The 24,721-nt window shown below is 42.6% G+C and overlaps 1 protein-coding gene across 5 annotated transcripts in view; it reads left to right on the top strand.

The window, feature by feature from the left end:
• Positions 1–24,721, top strand: part of BAIAP2 (BAR/IMD domain containing adaptor protein 2) — a 137,247-nt gene that overhangs the window by 43,414 nt on the left and 69,112 nt on the right. For all 5 annotated transcript variants that reach the window (XM_088663014.1, XM_088663016.1, XM_088663019.1 and 2 more), the window contains exons 4-5: positions 22,500–22,561; positions 23,301–23,372. In XM_088663014.1, the coding sequence (XP_088519140.1) occupies positions 22,500–22,561; positions 23,301–23,372 (134 nt within the window). The remainder of the gene's footprint in view (positions 1–22,499; positions 22,562–23,300; positions 23,373–24,721) is intronic.

Below are 24,721 nucleotides of genomic sequence, written 5' to 3'. Positions count from 1 at the left end.
TTGGACAACATGCCAATTAAGCATCTTTAATCATGGTTTGGTGTAGCGTTTGAGTTGAGCTAGTGTGAGCAAGCCCCAGTATTTCATATGAAATATCATAATTGCAGGTGTTGAAATATTTTTTTCCCCTCTGCAATAAACATTGTTTTATTGGTCTCATGCTGGTGAGTAGATCAAAAATAAAAATCCACTTTATGCAAAAAACAAAAACACCATGGCAGTACTAGTTGTGGGCTAATATTGGGAGTCTTGCGCAGTTTAATTTACTGTCTTATGCAAGCCTTATGATAATACTCTAGTGTTATTATACATACATAATCTCTCCACAACTTGGTTCATAAACACTCCTCTTCCTTGGAAAAGGAAATGGGGTGTTAATTGCCCCCCTAAACAGTTTTCTTCATGCTTACCTAATCTAAAGGTAGATGAAAGTAGTAGGCTGTCCTTTAACAAGACACATTTTTGCTTGTAGAGAAGTTTTAGCCTTCACTGCTGCAGAGTTAGTCATAGAACTTACACTAATGGCCTAACTTTGGTGGACCATTTTCCCCTTGAGGTTCAGCTCTCATTAACATCGGCTGTCATTTGGCACCAGCTGTAGACCTTCCTCTTCTGTCCAGCCTGTGGGTGAAGAGTCTTTGGCTTAGGCTAGGCAACTATGAACTATGGTGCTGGAGGAGATACTTGACAATCTCATGGACTGCAAGAGGATCAAACCTATCCATTCTTAAGGAAATCAGCCCTGAGTGCTCACTGGGAAGGACAGATCCTGAAACTGAGGCTCCAATACTTTGGCCACCTCATGAGAAGAGAAGACTCCCTGGAAAGGACCCTGATGTTGGGCACAAGGAGAAGGGGATGACAGAGGACAAGATGGTTGGACAGTGTTCTCAAAGCCACCAACATGAGTCTGACCAAACTGCGGGAGGCAGTGGAAGACAGGAGTGCCTGGTGTGCTTTGTTCCATGGGGTCACGAAGAGTCGGACACGGCTAAACGACTAAACAACAACAGCAGCAGCAGCAGCAACAACAACAACAACAGGCAACTACAGCTCTTATTCTGATGAGAGATGGCTTGTTGTATTGTGCTTTTATGATTTATGTTTGTATATTTAAAATACTGTCATCTGCCCTGAGGTCTTTTGACAAACAGTGGTATAGACATTATTATTTTTTAAAAAAGCCAAAGTGCCCCCCAACATTGTTTAAGCAATGACAACCCTGTCATTTCCTGGGAACTGCAGGGTCACCTGTTTACTTAAGACCGTCCATGTGAATAATAAACTCTTAGGTTTTATTTCTGGGGTCTGGGGAAGTCGCGCTTCTGATGGGCTGCCACAATAACACCTCTATGTTCCTTGCGATGTATAGATGTGGGGAAAATCTGTTTTTGGTTCTCTGTGAGTGTTGCTTTTGATACATAAGTGGGACTCACAGACAAACGCTAATAAAACACAGGGCTTGAATAGCCTGTTACCTGTGCATACTACATGGAGGGGTTTTTATTGGAAACGCAAGCATATATCAGGACATGGCAGTTTCACGCAAGCCCTGAAAAGTCAGACATCTTGCTATATGTTTTGCTGTTCTGAGTAAATTCTTGTCAGCATAATGAGAGTTTGTTTGGGTTTCCTTGCAGTTTCTCTGCAGCCTTTCTAATCCCCATCAAGCAACCACCCACGTTTTAATTCCTTCCTTTTTGCTCAGTTTCCAAATCCCCCCTCCCCAGTCAGTCTTAAGTAAATGTGCATAGCCTGCATGATTTGTACCGTAAAAGTAACAACACAGCCTTCTGGCTCCAATAAACTCTGGTTTGCTGAGTATTTGGGGAATCATCGTGAAGTGAAGGCTGTTAGGACTCTAAAAGTCTTTCCAAAACCTTAGCTAATCTGATATTCATACAATGTGCTCTTATTTTGCCCCAAGTCAACAGCTCACTTGGGTTCAATCGCAGCCGTGTGCACATAGACTGCATCCCCTGCCACTGAGCAACAGAGCCAAAGTTGTTGTCATCTTGCCTTGAAGGAGCCCTTTATCTACTTAAATACACCCAGTAGAGAAAAATGCTAGTTCTGTGTCCTTTTGCGCTTGCCTTTTTATATGGAGTAAAGAATCTAAGTGGGCTGCTCTTTTCTGCCTTGAAGAAATCTGAGAGATAATGCATGGCTTGCCATTAGTTGCAGATCCTTGAAGGAACAGCGGATTTTACATTTTGCTCCAAGGCATAACTGTAGAATTTTGGATGCTAGCTAGCTAGCTAGCTACAGATTATTATTATTATTATTATTACTATTTTGCATGGTGCTGTGCTTGCTGAGGTTTGCATTCCTTCCAGCATATTGAAACATGTCAGACACTGTGCATGCTGAACTATTCTTGTTTTTTTTTTTTGCGATTTTATTTAATATGGCTGCAATCCTTTTACCACTTTGGAAGTAAGGATGCAGCAAAACCCCTGTATAACCTCGTTGCATATGAAAGACTGTGGATGTGTGTTGGGAGATTCATTCCCAGTCTGCAGTCATAGGTTTATTGTGTATCATTTGACTGTATGTGTTTTCATTCCACAGAGTGGATGTGACGTAGACAGGATGTTTGTCTTACTGTCTTCCTAAGTGGGACTGTTGTTCCTTTGTTCTTTCTCTTTACTGGCTTGTGAAGCCAGAGAGAGGGAGCCATAATGTAGAGCGCCCAGTAAATAAAGCAGTTTAGCCTTATTTACTGACTTGTGTGTGTTGTTCTTCACGTTTGTGAGAGCAATCGCATATTTGGCCTGTGGGGCCAGTTTAGCCACTGGCCCCCGGGACAGCTTAATGCTGACAATGTGTACCAGTCTTCTTTAATATATTAAGCCTTGAGGTTTGTAAGTGATATTGAAATACATTTGGGTCACAGTGACTATAGAAATGCCTACAGAAAACCTACTTAGTTCAAGTGATTAGCAGTCCTTACTCATGTTGCTGCAAGTCAAGAGAGTTAACATATCAAGCTTGTGAATTGATGGACTCAAGACACCCAACTTATTCAGCAATCCCCTTGGCTGAGAGAAGCAGCTTTGGGGTCACATCTCCTCTGTCAACATGCATATCCTTCACTGCCCATTATTTTTGAAGTTCCCTGCATTTCTTCCCAAAAAAAAATTGAAGTGCAATTCCTGTATTTAGAAAAATGTTGAGAAGAAATGCACATAGTTTCAGTAACTTAATCACTTTGTTTGTAGATTGTGTGTTTCCTGTTGCAGAACTTGTGGAACCCCTCCTCTCCAAATTAAAGGAAATAAAATGTTCAATCATGCCATGGTTCAGCATTGCGTGTGAAATCCAAATGTGAATGACTTTACAACTATCTACGGTACTACCATAGATAACCCCCCCCCCCAATCAAGTGTGGGACCATAGTAGATTGTGGTTGTATTCACACATGATACTAAACCATTGTGTAGAATTATGAGGACAACCTGCAGCAAATTTAGGATTTGATTCCTTCTGTCCTTCCTCTGGCACGTTGTGAGGATGAGTGTTTGGAAGTTTTCGTTTCAATTTAAGATTTACGACATCTGCTTGTAATATCAGAAGCTGAACATTCTGGTTAATCTTAACTATGGTTTGTTGAAACAAGGCAACTTCAAAGCCTTGTTAATTAACCAGAGTTCAAGATTAATCAACGTTTTAGGATTTGGATGTAATACCAAACTGTGGTTAATGCAAAACAGAAGCATTGGAGGAACAGAAATGGGAAAAGCACATGAGTCCAAGGCTCGCCTTATAGCAGTTCATCAAGGCCACTCATTCTACTTTGTGTTATGGGCCCTCTTTGGCTGGATAAGGATCTTGCTCGCCACCCGGGAAATGATCCGTGTTGCATTTGGCTCTGTGGTAGCTCCATGTGACACAAGCATAGTTCGGGGTTGATCACTTGGTGACAATCGAGTCCAGCTGGTGCTAGTGGTCTGACCTTGGATGTCTCCAGGATACTCACTGTTTTGCCTTAGTAGAGAAGAATGTGTTCACGATGTAAAGGTTGTGAAGAGCACAGTTCAAGCAGCTTTTGTCTGTTCTTGTTCATGCTGCCAATACCAAAGTGGCCTGTGCAGTTGTCCTATGTGTGATGATTGTCCCCAACTCTGGCACTGAAATCTCTGGCGGGAATAATTGTTCGCAGGCTGGGACCCTCCTGACAGCTTTGTCTAGTTCTGCGTAGAACAGGTCTTTGATTAACTATCAAACTTTTATTAGGCATTTTACAAACAGAATCGCAAGAAAAAGAATCACATACAAAAGTATTTAAAATGCATACAAAGAGGCAACAGTAAACTGCATATACTAATTGTATGTATATATATATAAATAAAATCTGAGATTTCTTCCTATTAAACTACTCCTTGAGACACTGCTGCCAAAAACTCAGCTACTCCCGCAGTCACCTTATGATCAATGTCAGGTCTTTGATATGTATGTACAGTATTGCGTTCCTATAATAACTCACTTCTTCATAGTTTCATCTTGGTTTCAAATGCATGATTCCTTGCATTCCTTGTCAGTTATATCTATTTTTGGGAGGGGGCAAGAGACTATAATTCTGTGAAATTTGACAGCTACTAAACATTTCTTCTACAGAATACTTGCAACTAGGAAGAATGGGAGGGTGGCTTTTACTGAGCTGTAAATGGGGTAAGCTTGGCTACAGATGCAGTTATTTTTAGTTACTTAAGATAATGACCTGATTACAAAACATGTCCTTTTAAAATTCCTTAGAGAAATCAGCCCATTGTCTCTTTCCTTTAGTCAAAGTCATGAACTTCAGTTGCTATGCTGCAACTCTTAATGTTGATGTTGTTGTCGTTACACAGGTTTGCTTGTTAGGGAGAACAGCAGATGGGTGGAAATGTTATAATGCCCACAAGTGAGTACCTGTGCTACGGTGTCTTCGATGGGTGGGACTTCATACTAAATGCCTTGACAAATTCCTGGGAACTGAGTCACTTTGCTTAGCTGGAACATCAGAATGATTTCCCTCTTGGTAGTCTCACTTAGCATGTTCTGCATCCCTCCACTACTATTCCTGAGACAGGACAGGGGTGTGCGTTGATGTGGGGGCAGTTGAAACTACATCTTCAAAGGGAAATCTGGTATTTTCTTAGTTTCAACTTTCTCTCCCGCTCCCCACCTTCTGTCTAGGTAAATATATCTGCACCTGTAAGCCACCTTTACTCCATTTATAGCTCAGTAAAAGCTCCCTCTCTATTCTTCTTCTTGGCTACTGCAGGGACATAGAGATTTATTCAGAATAGACTTCCACTTTCCCTTCTGGCCTTTTAGGAGGTGACTTTCACTTCCATTACGATTTTCCAAGCAGATCATATAAATTGAAGAAATTGAGATGTATGAAGAAAACAATTGACAGAGTCACTATCTGTGGGGTTTTTTTGGGGGGGGGGGTTGCTCATGCAGACTTCTGCTTGTCCTGCAGCTTTCACCCAGGAAAACCCGCTCTTTAGTGCTGAATAGAACCAAACGTCAATTGGGTTTTCTGACAATTGATGTTTGCTCTGATGTAGTGGTAAGGAGTGTTCCACCCCCTGGGGAAAGTGTTGGAGTAAACAGGAAACCGCTTGGATCCATGACTTGGAGGAGATGGTTTGTTTAATACTGCTGATATCATATGAAGAGAGAAAATGACTAGATTTAAGTTGGATAAAAGGGTATCCTGAGTTGAGAAGTGGGGCAAAGAAGAGAACAAATGCCCAAGGATGGTTTCATCCCCCCCCTCAGTTTTTTTAAATGAATATCTAAGTTAAGAGAAGAAGAAAACTGAGGTGGACCAACCTACTGGTAGAAGTGTGAAAACAAAACAAAACAAACAAAGAACAAAACAAAACAAAGACACAGACCTCCAAGCAAAACAAAACAAAGTTGTACTTGGCTGAGATCTGGGAGCATGAGCTGGGTGGCTCCCTGCTAACCCAGTTGGGTCCACCCAGATAACTAGCTTCAGCACCACCACAGAGGGCCAGCTGTGTGTGTCATGTTCATCCATAAAAATTCCACTTTCCTGGCTAGGAAACCAGTCTGCAATAGGTATATCAGAACTGTCCAGACTGCACCTCCCTCCAAGTCAGTTTTTGCATTTTCAGCTTGAAATGTGTGGCAGCTGCTTGTTAGTGCTGTGGATGGCAATACTAAAAGCTGCTGAAGCCTACATGTTCAGGAAGCTTTGCTATGGTTCCCTACTCTAAAGGTTCCTTTGGGGAAGAAACCTTTGAAGGCAGCTCTCTCAGATGTGAAATTTAATGCAAAGTTTCACTGCTAAAACTCTCTGTTCTGGCAGTACTCCTGTGCTTTTTCACAGTTGTGACACAGGCAAATTTAGCAGGTAATAGCCCTTTTCTGGCATCCTGATGCTACAACTAAAATTTTATCAGTTGAATTCCTTGCATTTTAAAAATACAAAGTAGATTGGATGGCTGGTGGAAGTTGGCAGGTCTACATATTTAGTGTCTTAAGAAGTATCTCTGGTGAGTGGGAGGGAGGGTGTACAGTCCCTACATTTCTGAGCAGGCTGCAGGTAGAGGGGAAACTCAAAAATAATTTCAACATAAAAGGATTAGCTAAATTCTGGTGGGTTTCGATTGTATCTAGAAGAATGCTGACATTCATTTGGAAAGGCGATAATATGAAATGTCAGCATGCATTTGCTTCTGGCAAACCTTCAGCATAAAAGTTATGGTATATAACTGCTCACTGCAGAAACTTCCCATGTGCTCCTTTTTTACCCAGGTAGGTCCAGGTTGAATCAACGGTGTAAAAACCCTGCTGAACCCCTCAAACTTAGAAAGATCAGGAGACGTGAAACTGCTGTGCGACTGTTTTAGCAGTAGTTGTGCAAATATTTTACCTATCGCTTTTTTGTGATAGATGGTGCACGGCAGCTTGTGTAGAGAGAGCAGTCCTTCTGAGCATGGAAAAACTTACATGGTGCCTGTCATTGCCTTTGACCCAGATTGGAAACCCTTTTGTAAGTGCTTCTTTTGAATCCTCCTCCGGGGGGATTAATAAATCTCTTAATTGGATTTGTACTTGTCTCAGGTATCTGCTTTCTGTGGCAGCAGGAGCAGTGTGGTGATAAACACGGTGAATGCGTAAAGGTCATTTGTCTGAGTAAGGGAGTTAATATGACAACAGATGTATAACAGACTAGGGACATGTGCTTATTTGAGCGGACTAATGTCGATTACAGTGACCTGTGTTACGCTATTCAGAAATTGCCGAACAGATAAATTTGCATTCCCATCTCAGAATTACACATAAGGGAAGCCAAGTTTTGGGGAAAACTGCTTATCTTCTTGTTAAAAAGGTAGCTAACATTAGAAGTGTTTCAGGAGCTGAGAGGCTGCAGCTGGCTAGCAATTTTCTACATGTGTAACTTGCATACGATTCCAGCGAATGTGGCGAAGGCCATGACAGAGAGCCGGGAAATCACATCGCGTTCTGTTACGTGGCTTTGATTTTTTTTTCCCAGAGGTGGAAAGACAGGCAAGAGACTCTTATCAAAGATCTGCTTCACACATACGAACCCATAAGCTTAGGTTCCCAATGCAGTCCCTCCCATAGGCAAAACCTCTCTGCGAACCTGCCTGTCTATTTGACGCTGGAAAGATGAAACGGCCCACCCTAAGACCTGTGTTAAGGGAAGTGGGAGGAGACAATGGTTTCGTGTTGGAAAGTTTTGATGAGATGGTATAATCAACCAGCATTTTGTATATTCCAGTAAAAAGCCACAGGGTTCTCGGAGGAGAGAGCATTGCAGAAAAATGTCTTTTGTAGTACTGCACTCAGGTAGTGCTAGATTGCCAGCCGCTGTATGGTGTGCCATCTGCTGCTGCCAGGACGGGTGTGCAGGCATTAATCTGAATTAGATCTGGATTAAAGGCCCCATGCGGAGTCCATCATTGGAAATATGTACCGTATTTTTCCGTGTATAAGACTCCCCCTATTTATCTAGATAGCTTAGGTTTGAAGCAAGCCAAATGTTGCCAGCAGGAGTGGGGGAAGCCATCAAATCAGGCAGCTCTAATAGTAGCAATAGCAATAATCAGTAACTTTAGCTACCCAGTAACTTAGCTACCCTAAATTTGACTGAATGTAAGGCTGGGCCACGACACCAACAAAATAGGATTGATCGCTCCTTGGAAGGGGTTAGTCATGGAAACTTCTCTTTAGATCGAATGTTCCCTGCCTTTTCTTCTTGTTATGAAACTAGCTGTACATGGGTGGCACTGTACAAATAATAACTTGTGGGTTAGTTCTAAGGAGTGCCTGAGATCTGGTGTTGACAAACCACCTGGAAACAGTGACTGAAATACTATCAAAATATGCATGCGAGAGGGAAATCGCCCAGAGAATTCAGCAGTAGTTGGGCCGTAGAATCCTTGAGCGCTTTTTATAATAAAAGTTGTTTTGAGGACTAACTCTAAAAGTTAAATTTCTCAACTGCAGACAAGGCCTCCGTTTCTGTTTAGTTAAAAGTCCTACGATTGAAAAGGCGACACCCAGCCTTCTGTCAACAAATGTGTTGTTCCGGAATAGGTTTTGAATGTGTATGATAGAGATTGTTCTGTCAACAGGTTAAGCTTGCAGGTAGGGTGTTTCTGCTAAGGGGGCGGATCCTGGGAACTAGAGATGGGAGCTGAAAGGATTCTCAGATCCAGATTATGTGCTTGTCTCTCTTTCTCCCTTCTCCCTCCACCCCCCACTTCTGACCCTTTCAATGGCCATTCCTGCTTTTTGGCACAGCAGACTTCTGCTGGCTGGCTGCCACCAAACCTCTATGCTATCCTGTACCTGTTAATTAGTACTTTACCCTCGAAAGAATCACTGCCTTTCCCCTGTGTTAAGTTGCCTGGGTAATTGGGCATTAGAGACCTGCTGATACAAGCAATCCTTTCAACATCTCTTTTGGAGAACAGTAGCTTCGTAGAATCAAAGAGATGCTCCTTGATGTATAGACCTTCTTAAACATGCAGTTGGTAAAAAATGGAGTCGATTAACCTCTCATTTTAAATGTATGCACTTTTCCTTGATATTTCTTCAAATGCATTTTGGAAAGCTTTGATCTAGCCCACAGCTGCTTTTCAAGTGTTAGAGGATGAGCTTGTTAAATGTTGCTTGAAACTTGTTTATTTTGGATTTGTCCTCATATGAGTCTCCTAGGCTATATATTCAGCTGCTGGGGCCCCCCATTGTCTGGCCCATTGATAAGATATGGTAAGTTGGCAAATAAACAAGGCCTTTTCAGTGGTGGCAATTCTCTCTTTAGAATTCACTCACACAGGAAATACCGTGTTTCCCCTTTTTTAAGACACCGTCTTATACCTTTTTTTACTCAAAAAAACACACGGTGTCTTATTTTCAGGGGATGTCTTGTACCTTAAGGCCTCCTCGGAGGGGCCAGGCCGCTGGCTCGGGGTGCTGCTGGGTGCTCTGTGTGGCGCTGCAGCAGCAGCCGGTTCCAGGCACCGAGGCGGCAGGCCGCTGGCTCGGGGCTCCGCTCTGCAGCCTCCGGTTCTGGCGGCGGGGCAGCAGGCCTCCTCGGGCAGGCCACAAAAAAAAGAGGAGGCCAGGTTGCTGGCTCGGGCGCTCCGCGCGCTCGCTGCTGCTGCAGTAGCAGCAGCCGGTTCCAGGCCCCTCTGGCTGGCTGGGTCCCGCTGGCTAGCTGGGGTGCTCGGCGGTCTCATTCTACACGGCATGGAGGTATGTCTTATTTTCGGGGTGTGTCTTATATTTCACTAATGCTAAAAAATGCTGCCATGGCTTACTTTCTGACTATGTATTAAAAAAGGGGAAACACGGTACATGTCACATTTTGGGGGGGGATTCTTAAAACATTTTTATTTCAGTCCACATTTTATTCACCACTGTAATAAATTAATTGCTACTGTTAGGTTTTAAAGCAATGGGATGTGGTTGAACCTTTTGTGCACTGGAGCAAAATGTTTGTCATGGTTGAGTGTTAGCATAATAACTCCAGCCAATATTCATGATTTCAGGTGGAGGCAAGCAATTTCCAGAATCTGGAAGTGAGCTTTTAGCTGACAGGTAGATAACCTGGGGGCTGCCTGTGGCACCTGGCCTAATTTTATGTGGCCACAGAAGTGTCCTGAAACAGTCTCACTTTTCTATCCCATCGCCATTCCCTTCCTGTTCATTTCCTCCTTAGTTATGTCTATGGACAGCCATATTTAGATGTTTGTGGCGTAGCAACCAATGCATACAAACCATTTTCTTTTCTGTGCTAGAGAGGGAGCAGCTTTCCATCCGATTGGAGGCTGGGTGTTCTTTATGGGCAACTTCAAATACTGTAGATGAATTAAGGATGCTACCCTTAAGGCTGCAGAAGAATGTCAACAAGGGAATTGTTCTGCTGCACCCCCCCCCCCAAAAAAATACACAGGAACACTACCATTTGTGTTAAGTATCCACCACTGTGTGGTTACAAAATGATGTTTCTGTCGTCATCTGTTTGTCTTATCGACAGCAGCAGTTTTTCATGCAGTTTTGCTGTTGGTGACTGCATGCTCAGTTATCACTGTCTTTTTCTTCACATGTTGGATTTCTCATGCAGCATCATAGATTTTGTTAAAAGAGGTGCAGGAATGTGTGGCGAGACAGAGAGCTTCCACAATATATGAAGCTGCTTTTAGCTTGCATAGATGGATATGCATAGTTTGTAGTTTTGCTGATCAAAACGTCGATTGTGGCATTGCAGTAGTGCTATTTCTTTGTGTGTGCTGCTCTTGTTTTCCTGAACCTTTAGGTCTGACTAGCCTCATGAATATTGAAAACTTTTCCAAAACATTTTATACTGCTTGTTGAAAATAGAATTGATCTTAATGCAGAAATCCAATAATTACAATATTCAAGTCAATTTGCCTTCGTTTATTTTATTTTATTTTTTATAAAAAGACACATTAAAATGTCAAAAGCTCTAAAGTATTGCTGATTTGCTTTAGAGAGGCTCTTCCGCTCTAAATTAGGACATGATTGCATCTGATTGCACGTGAACTGAAATCCAAGTTGGGAATATGCCTTTGGGATGATTTTAAAATACGGTATCCTGGAAAATAAGAGTCGTTTGCAATATTTACATCCTGCCCTTCACTCAAGGTTTCAGGGTGAGTCATAAGACAATGCAATATACAATAAGTAATACTGAATGCTTATCTCCAATAACATTTTATTTGTAACCTGCCCACCTTTCACTTGTGCCTATTTTGCTCCTCCTCATCCATACAAATTGTGTCTGGATAGAGACACTTCTTCTAAAGATCGAAGTCGACTTCTCATATGTGCATTTATGTGAAAGGGATGTTACATGTATGTTACATGTATGTGTCTAAACCAGGCTTCCTCAAACTCGTCCCTCCAGATGTTTTGAGACTACAATTCCCATCACCCCTGACCACTGGTCCTGCTACCTAGGGATCATGGGAGTTGTAGGTCAAAAATATCTGGAGGGCCAAGTTTGAAGAAGCCTGGTCTAAACCCACATGTGTGTCTGGCACTAATTCATACACATTCCTAAGCCAAAAGGTTTAGGATCTTTTGCTAGAGTTCTAACATGCATCCATTATGAATATATGTTTTACCCCATAATGAAAAGGAGTAAAGAAAGCTGAATTTATTATATGAAATGGAAGTGACGGAATATATAAATGCTGATTCAGGCAGCAAGAATACAATTCAAGCAAGCGGCAAATCCTGCAAAACATACACACCTTGATCTAAAGAGTGAAAGAATCCTTAGCTATTTTCTTAAGCCTACATAAAAGTGAGTGTGGCAATTTTGCTGCAGAACTCACACTGATAGCAAGTTAAGAAATGGAGAAGGTGGGGAAGAGTATATATCTGTCCTTAAAGCAAAGTCTGTGTGAGTTCCTTGAGAGCGCTGAGTAAATTTCTTTGTTGGAGTTTGTAAAAAGCTATTGAACTTTTAGGGCAGGGGTGTCAAACTCAAATTCATCGGGGGCCGCATCAGCAGTTTGGTCACCCTCAAAGGGCCGGTTGTATCTGTAGGACTATGTGTCCACTCTTTATTATCATAAATTATTGTCACTGCATTCAATTATTACTGTTTTTTGTAATAATGTAAGTAATAACTAGCTCTGAAAGCAGAAACATAGTCAGAATAATGGCAAGTAGATATTCAAATGTACAATTATTGTACAATTTATTGAAAAATGATTTTTGGTAACTGCACTGGGTGGTGGAGGCTCGCTAGGGTTTCATGCAGGACCTTTGCAGAGCTACTAGTACCTGGAGATGCTGGGGTCCTTCTGCATGCAGGACAGATGTTCTGCCAGTGAGCCACCACCCTTCACCAAAGGGACTGGCTGAGGTTGACTCACTGGAGCTGCTCTCCTGGTTCCAGGGTTTAAGGGCCAGAAGTATAAAGCAGCATCCTATGTTTCTGAGGGGAGGGAGGGGAGGGGAGGGGGGGGAGGAAGGAAGGAAGGAAGGAAGGAAGGAAGAAAGAAAGAAAAGAGGGAGTGGGAGGGAGAGAGGAAGGAAGGAAGGAAAGAGGGGAGAGAAAGAAGAGTAGGAAATCAGGAAGAGAATAAAGAAGGAAAGAAAAAGAAAGAGGGAGAGAAGACGGAAAGGGAGAAAGAAGGAAGGAAGTAGAGGGAAAGAAAGAATAAGAATGAGGGAGAGGAAGAAAGTTGGGAAGGACGGAAGGAAGGAAGAAAGAAAGAAAGAAAGAAAAGAGGGAGCAGGAGGGAGAGAGGAAGGAAAGAGGTGAGAGAAAGAAGAGTAGGAAAGAAGGAATAAAGAAGGAAAGAAAAAGAAAGAGGGAGAGAAGACAGAGATAAAGAAGGAAGGAAGGAGAGGGAAAGAAAGAATAAGAACGAGAGAGCGGAAGAAAGAAAGGGAAGGGGGGTCACCGCCTTGATTCAGCGCCAGAAAAGAGCGCGAAGGGACCCAGGGGCAAAAAGCATTTCCCCGGCCCCAGCTGTTTGTCGCCGCTTTGTTGGCGTGGCGCTTCAGCAGCAAGGTCCCACTGCTGGGTCCTGCTGGCTGGGGCGCTCGGCGGGCCACATGACAAGGTCTGGCGGGCCGGATTTGGCCCCCGGGCCTTGTGTTTGACACCTGTGTTTTAGGGGGTCTGTACTACCAGTATTTTTAGCCAATGCATTCTAACGGAGAAGGGAAGGTGTTTTGAGAGAGTACTTCCAAGAAGTTCCATAGTTTTTGCGCTATTTATTTTATCCCGGTTTCCTGTCTACCTCCCTTTCCATTCATTTTGCTTAACAAAAGGTTGAAAGCAGATGATTCCAGTGAGCAATGCCTAAAAACTGGCTATCCTTGTCTGCCTCATGTCTCCAAGTGATCCCACCATTATTTCGATGGCATTCATTCAGAAGCTAAGTAGATTTTAAGGGTAGCTAGATTTACATGTGCTGACCTTTATGCAAGGTATTAGAAGCTCAGGATGTTCCCTGAATGGCTTTCAGTGGGCTGGCCCCAGTGTCTAGCAAATTCATGTCATATTTAAGTCATGTCAACCTTTTCTCATGTACCTACGGTAATAAACCACAGAAGAAGTTCAGAATGACACACACCTGTTCACAGGGAGAGAAGGGGGTGTTCTCTGCTGGTACATATAGCAAGGGATGGTAGCAGAGCCGGCCCAAGACATTCTACTACCTGAAGGGAGCAACCAGATGCCACATCTCACTTTTCCATGTACAGAGGGCAACTGGGCTGGCAGTATAATCTTGTTTTAATACTGGCAACAAGAGAGGGTTGTCCACCACACAGAAGATCCAAGCTACTCTGAAAGCTTTGTGGTCCTTTTGAGAAGAAACGGCAATGGAATTAAAGGCGTTGTATGACTTTTTGTACAACAAGGAGGCATCTGCCATGGCCAAAATAGATGGAGAGAAAGATACCGCAAGCCTATAAGCTTCCCGGAGAGCAAGTTGCTGGATGAAGCCAAGAAAAACTATACTGTTTTGGAGCCAGCAGACAAATGGCAGCATGGTTGGGGAACCTACAACCCTCCAAATGTTATTGAATTCCCACTCCCAACATGACTGCCCATTGGTCATGCCGGCTAGGACTGATGGGAGCTGGGATCCAGAAAGATCTGGGGGAATCACAGGTTCTACATCCCTGGATTGAAGGCCTTGTTTTTGTAGACTGCATTTGCTCGAGACCTGTGGAGCTGCTTAGCATTAAACCACTGTAAATTTGCCTCCCTTGCATATAGGGAAGTGAGTCCACTACATTCTCTCTCACACTCTTCATGGCGGAAAGCACAATCTATTTTGCACATGTGCGATATAATTATTTTGAGCACTTTAGCAATGGTAACAACTAGAAAAACAGGCAGGATTTTTCCACTTCCTGTTGCCGATGCAGGCTTGAAACGATTCTTTGGTCAAAATGTACATCGAAAAATCTTTTTACCAGACTAGAGATAGACACTTGTCTCTGAAAACTCCTTTTAAAAAAGAGAGGGGGAAAGAGAGAAATAATGTACTGGGTTTCATCCTGTGAAGTTGCTAGTACAGTGACTTCTCCCTCTATCCATGTTCCCCCTGCACCCAGCTCCCCAAATCTGCTATGGAGGGTTGAGGGGAAGCCTCACCACATTTCTTTTTGGCGAGGCGAAGAGAGAAGGGGAAGGCCTGTCGCAGAGAGGGCTTTGTGTTAATAGGTTGACTTTGTAGGATACAACCCACATTTTTATTTATTTACCTTTTTTTTACATTTCTGGTCAGCTGGGCTTGAAAATAGTTTTATTAGCTCCAAATGCCCTGTTCCCAAGTTGCAAGGTATGTAACCTAGCACTGGAACTCAGAAAATATTCTGTAGAAGCTAATCTTCTGACATGGCAAAACAATGATGGTGACATGTGTTAGTTACATTTAAGAATCTGACTCGTGTTTACTAGCTCAAAAAGGGTCTGCCTTCAGTATTGATCACCACTTTCTACATTAGCAGTCTTGACTAGTACGGACTTGTAGGCACCTGTTTTGGGTTGTAAACCTTTTCCTTTTCTTTTTTAAATCAAATTATGTAATAGTGCTTTATTGTAATTCCTCATTGTGAACCACCTTGAGATATATTTGCATGAAGGGCAGTATAAAAATACCATTAATTAAATAAAATATATATCAGTGCCAAGAACATCTAGAACAGGATTTCTGTGGGCTGAACAGGAACTTTCCCTATCACTGGTCCTCTTCTGGTATAAAATGGAAACACTCTGAAGCAGGGACATATGTTGTTTCTTTACTGATTCTGTAAAGGTCCAACTAACTTAATGTATTAATGAACACAGATAAGAGCTGTTCTCCATACTAATTGTCCGTATTCACACAAATCATCAATGGGTGCAACTATGCTTCAGAAAGCAGAGTCTTCTGGATAATTGCCACAGAACATAATTTCACTTGAAAGCTACAATTCTTAAGATTTGTCTGGAAAACGTCTAGTTCTCAAGCGATCTTAAAACTGGCTTTTTGCTTTGTACACAAATTAAGCCAGCGTTGCTTTGTTATTTTGAAAGGGAAAGTTGCTAGGCATTCTTTTTCTGCGGCGTATGCAGCAAAATTTCCTAAGTTATATTGCTGTTCTCCTGACAACAAGAACCAGTCACTTCCCATTTATTTAGCATCTCAACCAGAAAGCAATTTCCTGTAGGTTTTGTGGCTTTAACCTTTTTGCCCAGACCTTCCTTTCATGCATGAAACCATACACTACATGTAGAGAGGCTATGCTTAATTGCAGTAGGTGACAGCCAGAGTTAAGGATGGCTTTGATATGTTCAGGCTCATACTGAGCAGATAACATGACTTCATTCTGTTTCCCTCATATGCCTCTTGTAACTGCAGCATGTGATTCAAAGCCCAGGAAGAAAGATCACAGGCTGCAAATTAGGAAACTATTGCTTTAGATAAGCCTTTTAAAAGGGTCAATATTGTTACAAAACTTGGGTGCTTCCCCCCCCCCCCCGGCACTCTCTGCCAAGCGGTAACAAGATTCCAGGGGGTTCCAGGCGCTCACCCAGGGTCTGTGTGAAGTTTTGCATATTCTTCTGCCGCTTGTATTTCTCCCTTCACATCCCAAATACAGTAATCAAAATCTTACCATTTATTAATTTCTAGGTTTTAGCAGTGTGTGTGTGTGTGTGTTTCCCTCCCTCCAGCCTCATAGTGAGGTTTTGTGACAACTTGAATGTTCGGAAGAAGTCGTCTTTACAGGCTTGGTGACATTCTCAAAGGATGGGGCAATTATTAAGATGATAGAAGGCTGTCTTGGAGCAAGGTGGAAAAGGAATTCATGAACCTGCATTGGGTCCAAGATAATTGGTTCGTCTAGTCTAGGTACTATCCATGCCCAAAGGCCTTGACTTTCTAGGGACACTGTTGGAGGTTTTGGGAAGCGATCCACCTCCACCTCTGAGCACATCCTCGACTTTTCCAAGGTTTCCTTCTTTTAAGAACTACATACTTAAGGATTCAAAGCGGAGAGTAATTCTACAAGCTGAAGCTGCTTCTGGCCAAAGGAGGCTACAGAATCTTAGCAGCTGGAAAACTTCAGAGGAGGCTAGGCAAAAACTATTTGTGAGGAATGCTTTAGGTATGCATATTGGTCTCTCCCTTAAGGCAATGACTGTCACAAAATGTTTCTCAGCGGTCCCCTCATCCTGATAAGCATGAGGGAAGACAGGCTAGATTAAGTTGCCTTCATAATCCCCGTGTTTGCATCAATATTTGGGCGCCGTGTTGAAAGGTTAGGATAGTGTCTTTGATTGTACTCTGCTGATATCCTGAGCACAGGTAGGTTTTGTGCGTAGTGTGCAAGAGACTAGTTCTCTTTCCAACTTGTTCAAGCTACTCTGTATTTTAATCCTCTTTTGTGGTTTTATATATTCACAGGGGGGTGGAAAAGGCTACCTCCAGGGTTGCTATTCTGTAGGTCATAGGACAGGCTCTTTTTTCACAGCATCTGGCTCACTGGCATGTATTGCTAAGTCGCTTTGAGTTGCCATTTCAAAAAAGCGACTAATAAATGTAATAACAATACAGTAGTCACCTCTTTTTTTTTTCAATGAGAGGTTTGCGTGCTTGCTGCTTCTCCCTCCACACTGCTTCTCCCTCCACACTGCTTCTCCCTCCACTGTGTGTATTGCACTGGATCAGAAGTGAGGAGCTTCCGGCCCTGTTTGGCACACCTACCTTCCTTACACTTAACATTGTACAGGGTGAGTCCTTTAAAAGAGGCCCCGTGGATACAGACTACACATGTTCCATGGAGCCTCTTTTAAAAAACTCACCCTGTATATGACAACATGTGTGGAGTAGGTAAAAATGTGGCTTCCTGCTGAAGGGGGGGGGGGTTGCAGGCAGCTGTAATCAGCTGGCGGTTAGTGCTTGCAAAACCTGGTGCCTTTGCACAGGCTGCCATGATCATTGGTGCTTGCATAGGCACAGTGCTTTGCAGCTTCTGGCATCTGGCTGACGGTCAGCACTTGCAAAGCCTCACCCTTCTGTCAAGAGTTTCCTGCAGGAGGGTACGGGGCAGGTAAGAATCTAGCTACCTGGATGCAGTTCCCAACCTCTGCGCTAGATCATTGTCCTTGTAAATCTTCCCTGCCAAGGGTCTTATGGCATAATGCACTTAATTACACTTCTACTCCTGCTTTTCCCCTAGGGAGCTCAAGGCAGTGTATAAACACCCCACCCCTTCACATTTTATATCCTCTCAACAGTTTTGTGAGGCAAGAGAGGCTGAGAGTAACTGGTCCAAGGTCACCAGTGGAAACCATTATTTGTTGTTTGTGGGCTTGATCTTAGTCAGGCATAAGCAAACTCGGCCCTCCAGATGTTTTGAGACTACAGTTCCCAACATCCTTGACTACTGGTCCTGTTAGCTAGGGATGATGGGAGTGGGAGTCCCAAAACATCTGGAGGGCCGAGTTTGCCTGTGCCTGATCTTAGTGGTTTCTTGCAGAAAACTAAGCTGTGGCCCTGACGTGTTTATCCACCTTGTGCCACAAGGGGCAAGCAAAGTGGAAATGGTGGAGCTGTATGTATGAGTGCATTGCATGTGCTCAGTGAACCACTAGGTGGCTTATGACATATGCACACATGGCCGGCATGTGGCAGAAGTGACTTGCCAGTCCACGCGCTTGGGCAGCATGTTCTACTAGATGTAGGAAGCTGTGTGGCCAAAGGGGGATTTTTAATAGGTTGGAATAAAAGGGAGAAGGATACACAAATCTGGCGAAGCCATTCCCTGCAGCAGTGGAATAATCCTCCCTTCCCTAGACTTGTCATGATTGGCTACTTTTATGGTTGACTTCCTCACTTGGCAGAAAGTGGAGGAGAATACCTCTTTAAAGAGACATATAAGGCAGCTTTCAAAGACCCCCTTGGCTTCAGTGCACTCCCACAATTCTCTGTACTGAGGTTTTAATTCAATAGTTACTTGGGCCTTCCATCCAAATGGTGGCTCTATCTGACCCCGATTATCTTTATCAGCTAATGCAAGATCACAGCCAGAGCTGCAAAGGCTTCAGGTTCTGAAGCTAGAATAGCTTTACAACATAAATTGCATCATATACTGTATTGAGTACCAACAATAATAACCTTCTTGACGGAAGAAGCTTATAAAATTACTGGGCGTATTTCCAAAATGACGATCTAATAAATTGCCTCATGTAGATACAGTAGTGAAACCATTTTCTTACACCCCCTGTGCAACTCTTGTAATCAGCTGTTGCTGTTTGTTGTTTTAAAGGAATAAACCTTTGGCATTTTCTCCCCAGAGAGTTTTTGTCTATTTGCTTGGTTCTCTTGTTTATCTACCTTGTGCTATTCTCAGTGTCTTGGTAGAGAGCAAAAACTGCCTCTAGTGTCAGGGATTGGGGGGGGGGGCATTCAGTTGAAAGCCGGTGTGCTGTCTTAAACATGCATTTTGCACCCTCTCCAACTTTTGGGAGTTAATAGCTCACAGTAGTTAATTTAGAATGCAGTTTTCAGCATAGTTAGCCAAGTAAAAGGTTGTGTTATAATGATATCTCTCTGAACTTTAGGGAACTGTTAAGTAAGAGAGTGCCCCAATGTGTAGTATTAAAAATCTCAGACTTGTAGAGTTGGAAGGGACCCCCTGGGTCTTCTAGTCCAACCGCTGCAATGCAGGAATCTTTTTTTTTGTCCAGCTTGGGTCTTGAACCCATGACCTTGAGATTAGGAGTCTCATGCTCTACCGACTGATTAATGTTTCTTCAGTTGCAAATACTGAATCCTAGGTCTGGTTCTGCCAAAGAGCCAGCAGGTAGCCCTGGTCAACTCTTAATGCCTTCTAATATAGTTTTCACACTGTTAGAGGGGCAAGAAAATATAAAAACAGACCTAATTGCCTGAGTTGGTTTAAACTGATTATCATTACAAAGCAGTTTGAGAGGTATAAGTGGGGGGAAAGAATTTGATATGATGTGTGGGAAGTTGAGCAAATCAGTAGCAGGATGATATTGCACTTCAACGGTGCCTTTCCTTTTGCAACAACACAGTGTGGATAACTAGTGGGTAGAGTTTAGCTGAGAAGCTGTTTGCTATTGAGATCTGCATGTGGGCATATAGCTAAATGAGGAGAACTTAAGGGGACAATGTATGCTGTTCCAAAACCTGCTTGTTTCTGAAAGTTCACTACTTCTGAGTTCCACAGAGCCACCCCTTACTTAACACCATTTTCACCAAACTGCAAACCACCATGTCGTTCTGGACCAAATAAAAATAAAAATGGAACCATCCATATTGAGTTGCTTGTGGGCAGGCGGGGGTGGAACAAAAAGAACAGCAGCAGCATAGTATTTTTTATTGGGATCAATGGAAAAGTCACAAAATAGAGAGCCAGAATTATTCTTCAGGCTGGATATTAACCAACATAACAAAAGGGTGAAGTAGTGGGAGGCGAGAGAGAGAATTGTTGGGTCTAATGAAAAATCCAGCCTAAATTAATAATAGCTTTAAGATGGAAAAGGAGAAAGTTCAAAATGCACCTCTACTGCAAAAAGAGATTAGATAGCACCAAAAGCTACAAGGGCAAAGGAGCAAATGTTTTTTTTCTCCCTCTGAAAATATTAAAAGGCAGCCGTTATTTTGATGTGCCTCTAGTGCTAATTGGAGCACATGGGACCCTTGTATAGATGGTGCGTGTTAATTAACCTGCAACTTTTGTCAATATAACGGCTACCAGGTTCTGATTTATTTCCATTCTCTGCCTTAAGAGGAACCTGTGTGTCCCAATTAGTGCCATAGAGAGAGAGCTGAGTACCCGTTGGCTCTTAGATTTTTGAAGGGAGAGTCGTTATTGCTTCCTCAGCCCAGCATGCCTTGCTGCAACGTGCAAGCTTTTTGTACCGGGCATGATGTAACCTAATTAAGTTGCCTTTAGTTACAGGTAGGTAGCCGTGTTGGCCTGCTGTCAAAACAAAATAAAAATAAAATAGAAAAATCCCTTCCAGTAACACCTTAGAGACCAACTAAGTGTGTCATTGGTACATTGGTATGAGCTTTCGTGTGCATGCACACTTCTTCAGGTACACAAGTTGCCTTTAAAATTCCCCCATTACTTACACCAGGCTTCCTCAACCTCGGCCCTCCAGATGTTTTGAGACTACAGTTCCCATCATCCCTGACCACTGGTTCTGCTAGCTAGGGATCATGGGAGTTGTAGGCCAAAAACATCTGGAGGGCAGAGGTTGAGGAACCCTGACTTACACACACACACACACACACACACACACACACACACACACACACCAAAAAAAACACACAATAAATTGGTACATCCATTTCACACTATTTTTCTAGTTATAGGTAGGTAGCTGTGTTGGTCTGACGCAGTCAAAACAAAATAAAAAAATCCTTCCAGTAGCACCTTAGAGACCAACTAAGCTTGTCAACCCCCCCCCCCCCAAATACCTGGAGTATAATTAGCAAGCTGCCACTAACCAATGGGCTTGGAAATGTCCACATAGTAGACGTGCCTGTTATTTGAAAGCAAGGCTGCTACTGCTGAGCAGCCAATTGGTGTGAAATATGCTTCTACCAGTGTGGGGGAAGTGCCACTTGTTTAGCAAAACAAAATCTTTTAAAAGATTGTATTTATGGGAGCAATGCTCACAGAGTCTCCTCTAAGGAAATTCATATGTTGCTGAATGAGGGTCTCTATGGGAAATAAATAAGCTTGCAGAAAACTTGAGTCGGCTTCTTGTCTGCACGAAGGATTTGTCAGTCAGCGCAAAGTGTTCTGCAATGAAGACTGTTGAAACTTACACACAACTTTTAGTATACCCAAGAACAGGCACAGGCAAACTCTGGCCCTCCAGATGTTTGGGACTACATTTCCCATCATTCCTGACCACTGGTCCTGTTAGCTAGGGATGATGGGAATTGTAGTCCCAAACATCTGGAGGGCCAGAGTTTGCCTATGCCTGCCCAAGAACCATTGATAATAGGTCCTATTCTATCATTTCTGTATTCTCTATTTAAATGCTTTATTATTTTTTGCATGTACTGTACTGTAAAGATACTGTAAATCTTAAATAAAGATCATCACAAGATGCTCAACCTTTTATAAGGCACTTTTGAGAAAGAATAACTGTCTCCTTGTGAGAGATAGACACAGCCAAACAGAGAGAAGCGCACTGTAAGCTGTTGGGTATCAATGTTTTGCCTAACTCTACCTAACTGACCATGTATTCTGGGGTGGCACATATTGTATGTGTAAACTGAGTTAGTCTTAAATGAGAAGGATACTGACAAGCTGGAACGTGTCCAGAGGAGGGCAACCAAAATGGTCAAAGGCCTGCAACCAATGCCTTATGAGGAACGGCTTAGGGAGCTGGGTATGTTTAGCCTGGAGAAGAGAAGGTTAAGGGGTGATATGATAGCCATGTTCAAATATATAAAAGGATGTCATATAGAAGAGGGTAGAAGGTTGTTTTCTGCTGCTCCTGAGAAGCAGACACGGAGCAATGGATTCAAGCTACAAGAAAGAAGATTCCACCTAAACATTAGGAAGAACTTCCTGACAGTAAGAGCTGTTCGACAGTGGAATTTGCTGCCAAGAAGTGTAGTGGAGTCTCCTTCTTTGGAGGTCTTTAAGCGGAGGCTTGACAGCCATCTGTCAGGAATGCTTTGATGGTGTTTCATGCTTGGCAGGGGGTTGGACTGGATGGCCCTTGTGGTCTCTTCCAACTCTATGATTCTATTATTCTATGAGTCTGTGAAAGAAGTGTTCCTTTCTCAGGCACCAGCAAAACTGAAGTGATTTTAAAACAACAGCAGCAGCAGCAGCAACAACAACAACAACAACAACTGTAGTTTGAGGGGGAAAGGAAGAGAGAGAAGTTTCATGCAGAAAGGTCTCTAAACATGTCTTCTTTGGTCTGTCTCCCTCCCTCTTTTGTCTTTGCCTTTTTTTAGGGGAGGTTCTGTTCCAAATGGCCGAAGTCCACAGACAGATTCAGAATCAGTTGGAAGAGATGGTAAGCACTTTGCTTCCTGTTGACTTGCCCCTTTTACAGAGGCTGGCCAAGAGGCAGTCTGTTTGATACACGTGGATCTAAAATACATCTGTTGTGAAATACTTGCCAAGTCCTTTAAATAAGAATAAAGCCCCTGTTGAATAAGCCATGAGGCAAACAAAATCATAAATCATATGCTGGCCTCGGCAATGTCAGAGAAATAATGGAAGCTGCAGGGGGGGGGGGACTGATTGTGGACCAAGATTCTTGCTTGACCGATTGATTTCATGCAGTGCCAGGGAAACTCTTTGCTGCGGCAAGGCAAGTAAACTTCCCTCATATTTTATTCAGGAAAAATAAAGGCATCTCCACTTGATCCATGGCCTATAACTGCTCGTTGCTTCTTTATTGTGCTTTTACATTTTTAAAAAAACTGCTTTATTTTAACTGATAATTTTATTGTTCTATTCTTTTTGTGAACACCTTTGAGGTTTTATTACAGCCAAGTGGTATATAATTGTTGTGAAATAAATAAAATACACCTGTCTTCTCAGAGCCGGCTTGGCTGTTCTGGTGCTTCTTTGTCCTACATATTATATTCTTGTACTGGTTCACGTTCTGTTTTGTGTACACATGCCCTGATGCAAAGGTCCCGTGTGGATTAGTTGCCCTTCACGGCATGCTTTCTCATATTTACATACTGAAATCGTTCAATATGTTATCTCTCCCCCCTCCCCCCCGCATTCTGTTTGGTTCTCAGCTGAAGTCCTTCCACAATGAGCTATTAACACAACTGGAGCAGAAAGTAGAACTGGATTCACGATATCTAAGTGTAAGTAATAATGTAATCTATATTTAATGTACATCCGATCACCGGCTCAAATCTGATTGCATTTATAGTAGCATTTAACTGGTTGATCTAGTACCATAAATGTTTGGGCTGCTCCAAGGCAAGGGGTAGATACAAGGAAGATCATGATCTGGGTGCACATATCAATCTACCGGTGGCCGAGTTTCTTGCAAATTCTGCTGGACTAGCTGAACCTTGATCTGATCCTGCAAGGCATTTCTTAAGATATGTTCTGAAGGACAAGTTCTGAAGTACGTTCACTTAATTCAGATTATGCATTATCGGTTAAGATATCATGAGTGCGTTCATCCTTTGTAAGTTTAAAACCACAGGGATTCAAATTTATGTGGTTCGCTTTTTCAAAACCCATTGTACTTCTGCAAGGTTTGTGTTGTAGTTTTGATGTTTTGCATTCAAAAAGAGACATTTTGGACATGATATGAGGGCTAGGAGAGTGCAGTTGACTTTCACACTCTTTCTCTGCACTTGTCTCTGTTGAAAGGGGAACTTTCGCATCTCATTCAGTTCCCCTGTACCCCAGAGATGCAAAAAAATCCATTTCAAATATGTTGGAGAAGCTTGTGAAACAGGAAATGAAAGCCCATTGTTTTTCTCCAACACCTTCCTATTTATGGTTGTGTCTGCAAAGAGTTTGAGTTGCACTAAATTTTTAAAGAGAGAATACAAATGGTTTCTGAATGTAGGCTCTCTGCTCTGTTCTGTTAATCTGAACAGAACTAGATAAATTCTCCTCAAATCCAGCACTTTCTAGTTCTCATTTGTGTGGGAGCATAACCAGACCATCTCTAGATATGAAATGAACATGGGGAGTTATGAGTCATTAAATCTCAGTGGGATTGTGAATGTTTATGCTACTAATGTTGAAGTAGGTAACATTGCCATGGAAGCAGAGCTGATAATTCTTTATATTAAAAGCTCAACCTGTGTGTGTGTGTGTTTCTTCAGTTCATTCTATATCCAAAAGTTTGATACGACCACTCTCCCTATTCCTCTCCTTCTGAACGAAATAAGAAACTTCCAGACTTTTGAAGACCCAGATCACTGCAGCTTAACTTACAGCCCAGATGAGAAGCCTAGTTTCTAACAGTCCGCTTGCCATTGATTTGCCAAGCACTATCTACTTCCACTTTGACGTGCTTTCGAACTGCAAGGTTGGCTGGAGCTGGGACCGACGGGGCGAGCTCCCATTGCTCGGTCCCAGCTCCTGCCAACCTAGCAGTTTTTTTTTTAAAATATATTTTATTAATTTTCCAATTAAAACCAATTATATCACATTCATTATTTCAAATTATACACATATATATATCAAT

The sequence above is a fragment of the Zootoca vivipara genome, chromosome 2 (genome assembly GCF_965207765.1).
Source record: "Zootoca vivipara chromosome 2, rZooViv2.hap1.1, whole genome shotgun sequence".
NCBI classification, from domain to species: Eukaryota; Metazoa; Chordata; class Lepidosauria; order Squamata; family Lacertidae; genus Zootoca; species Zootoca vivipara.
Note: the sequence above shows the minus strand (reverse complement) of the source record. Positions and strands in the feature narration are given on the sequence as shown.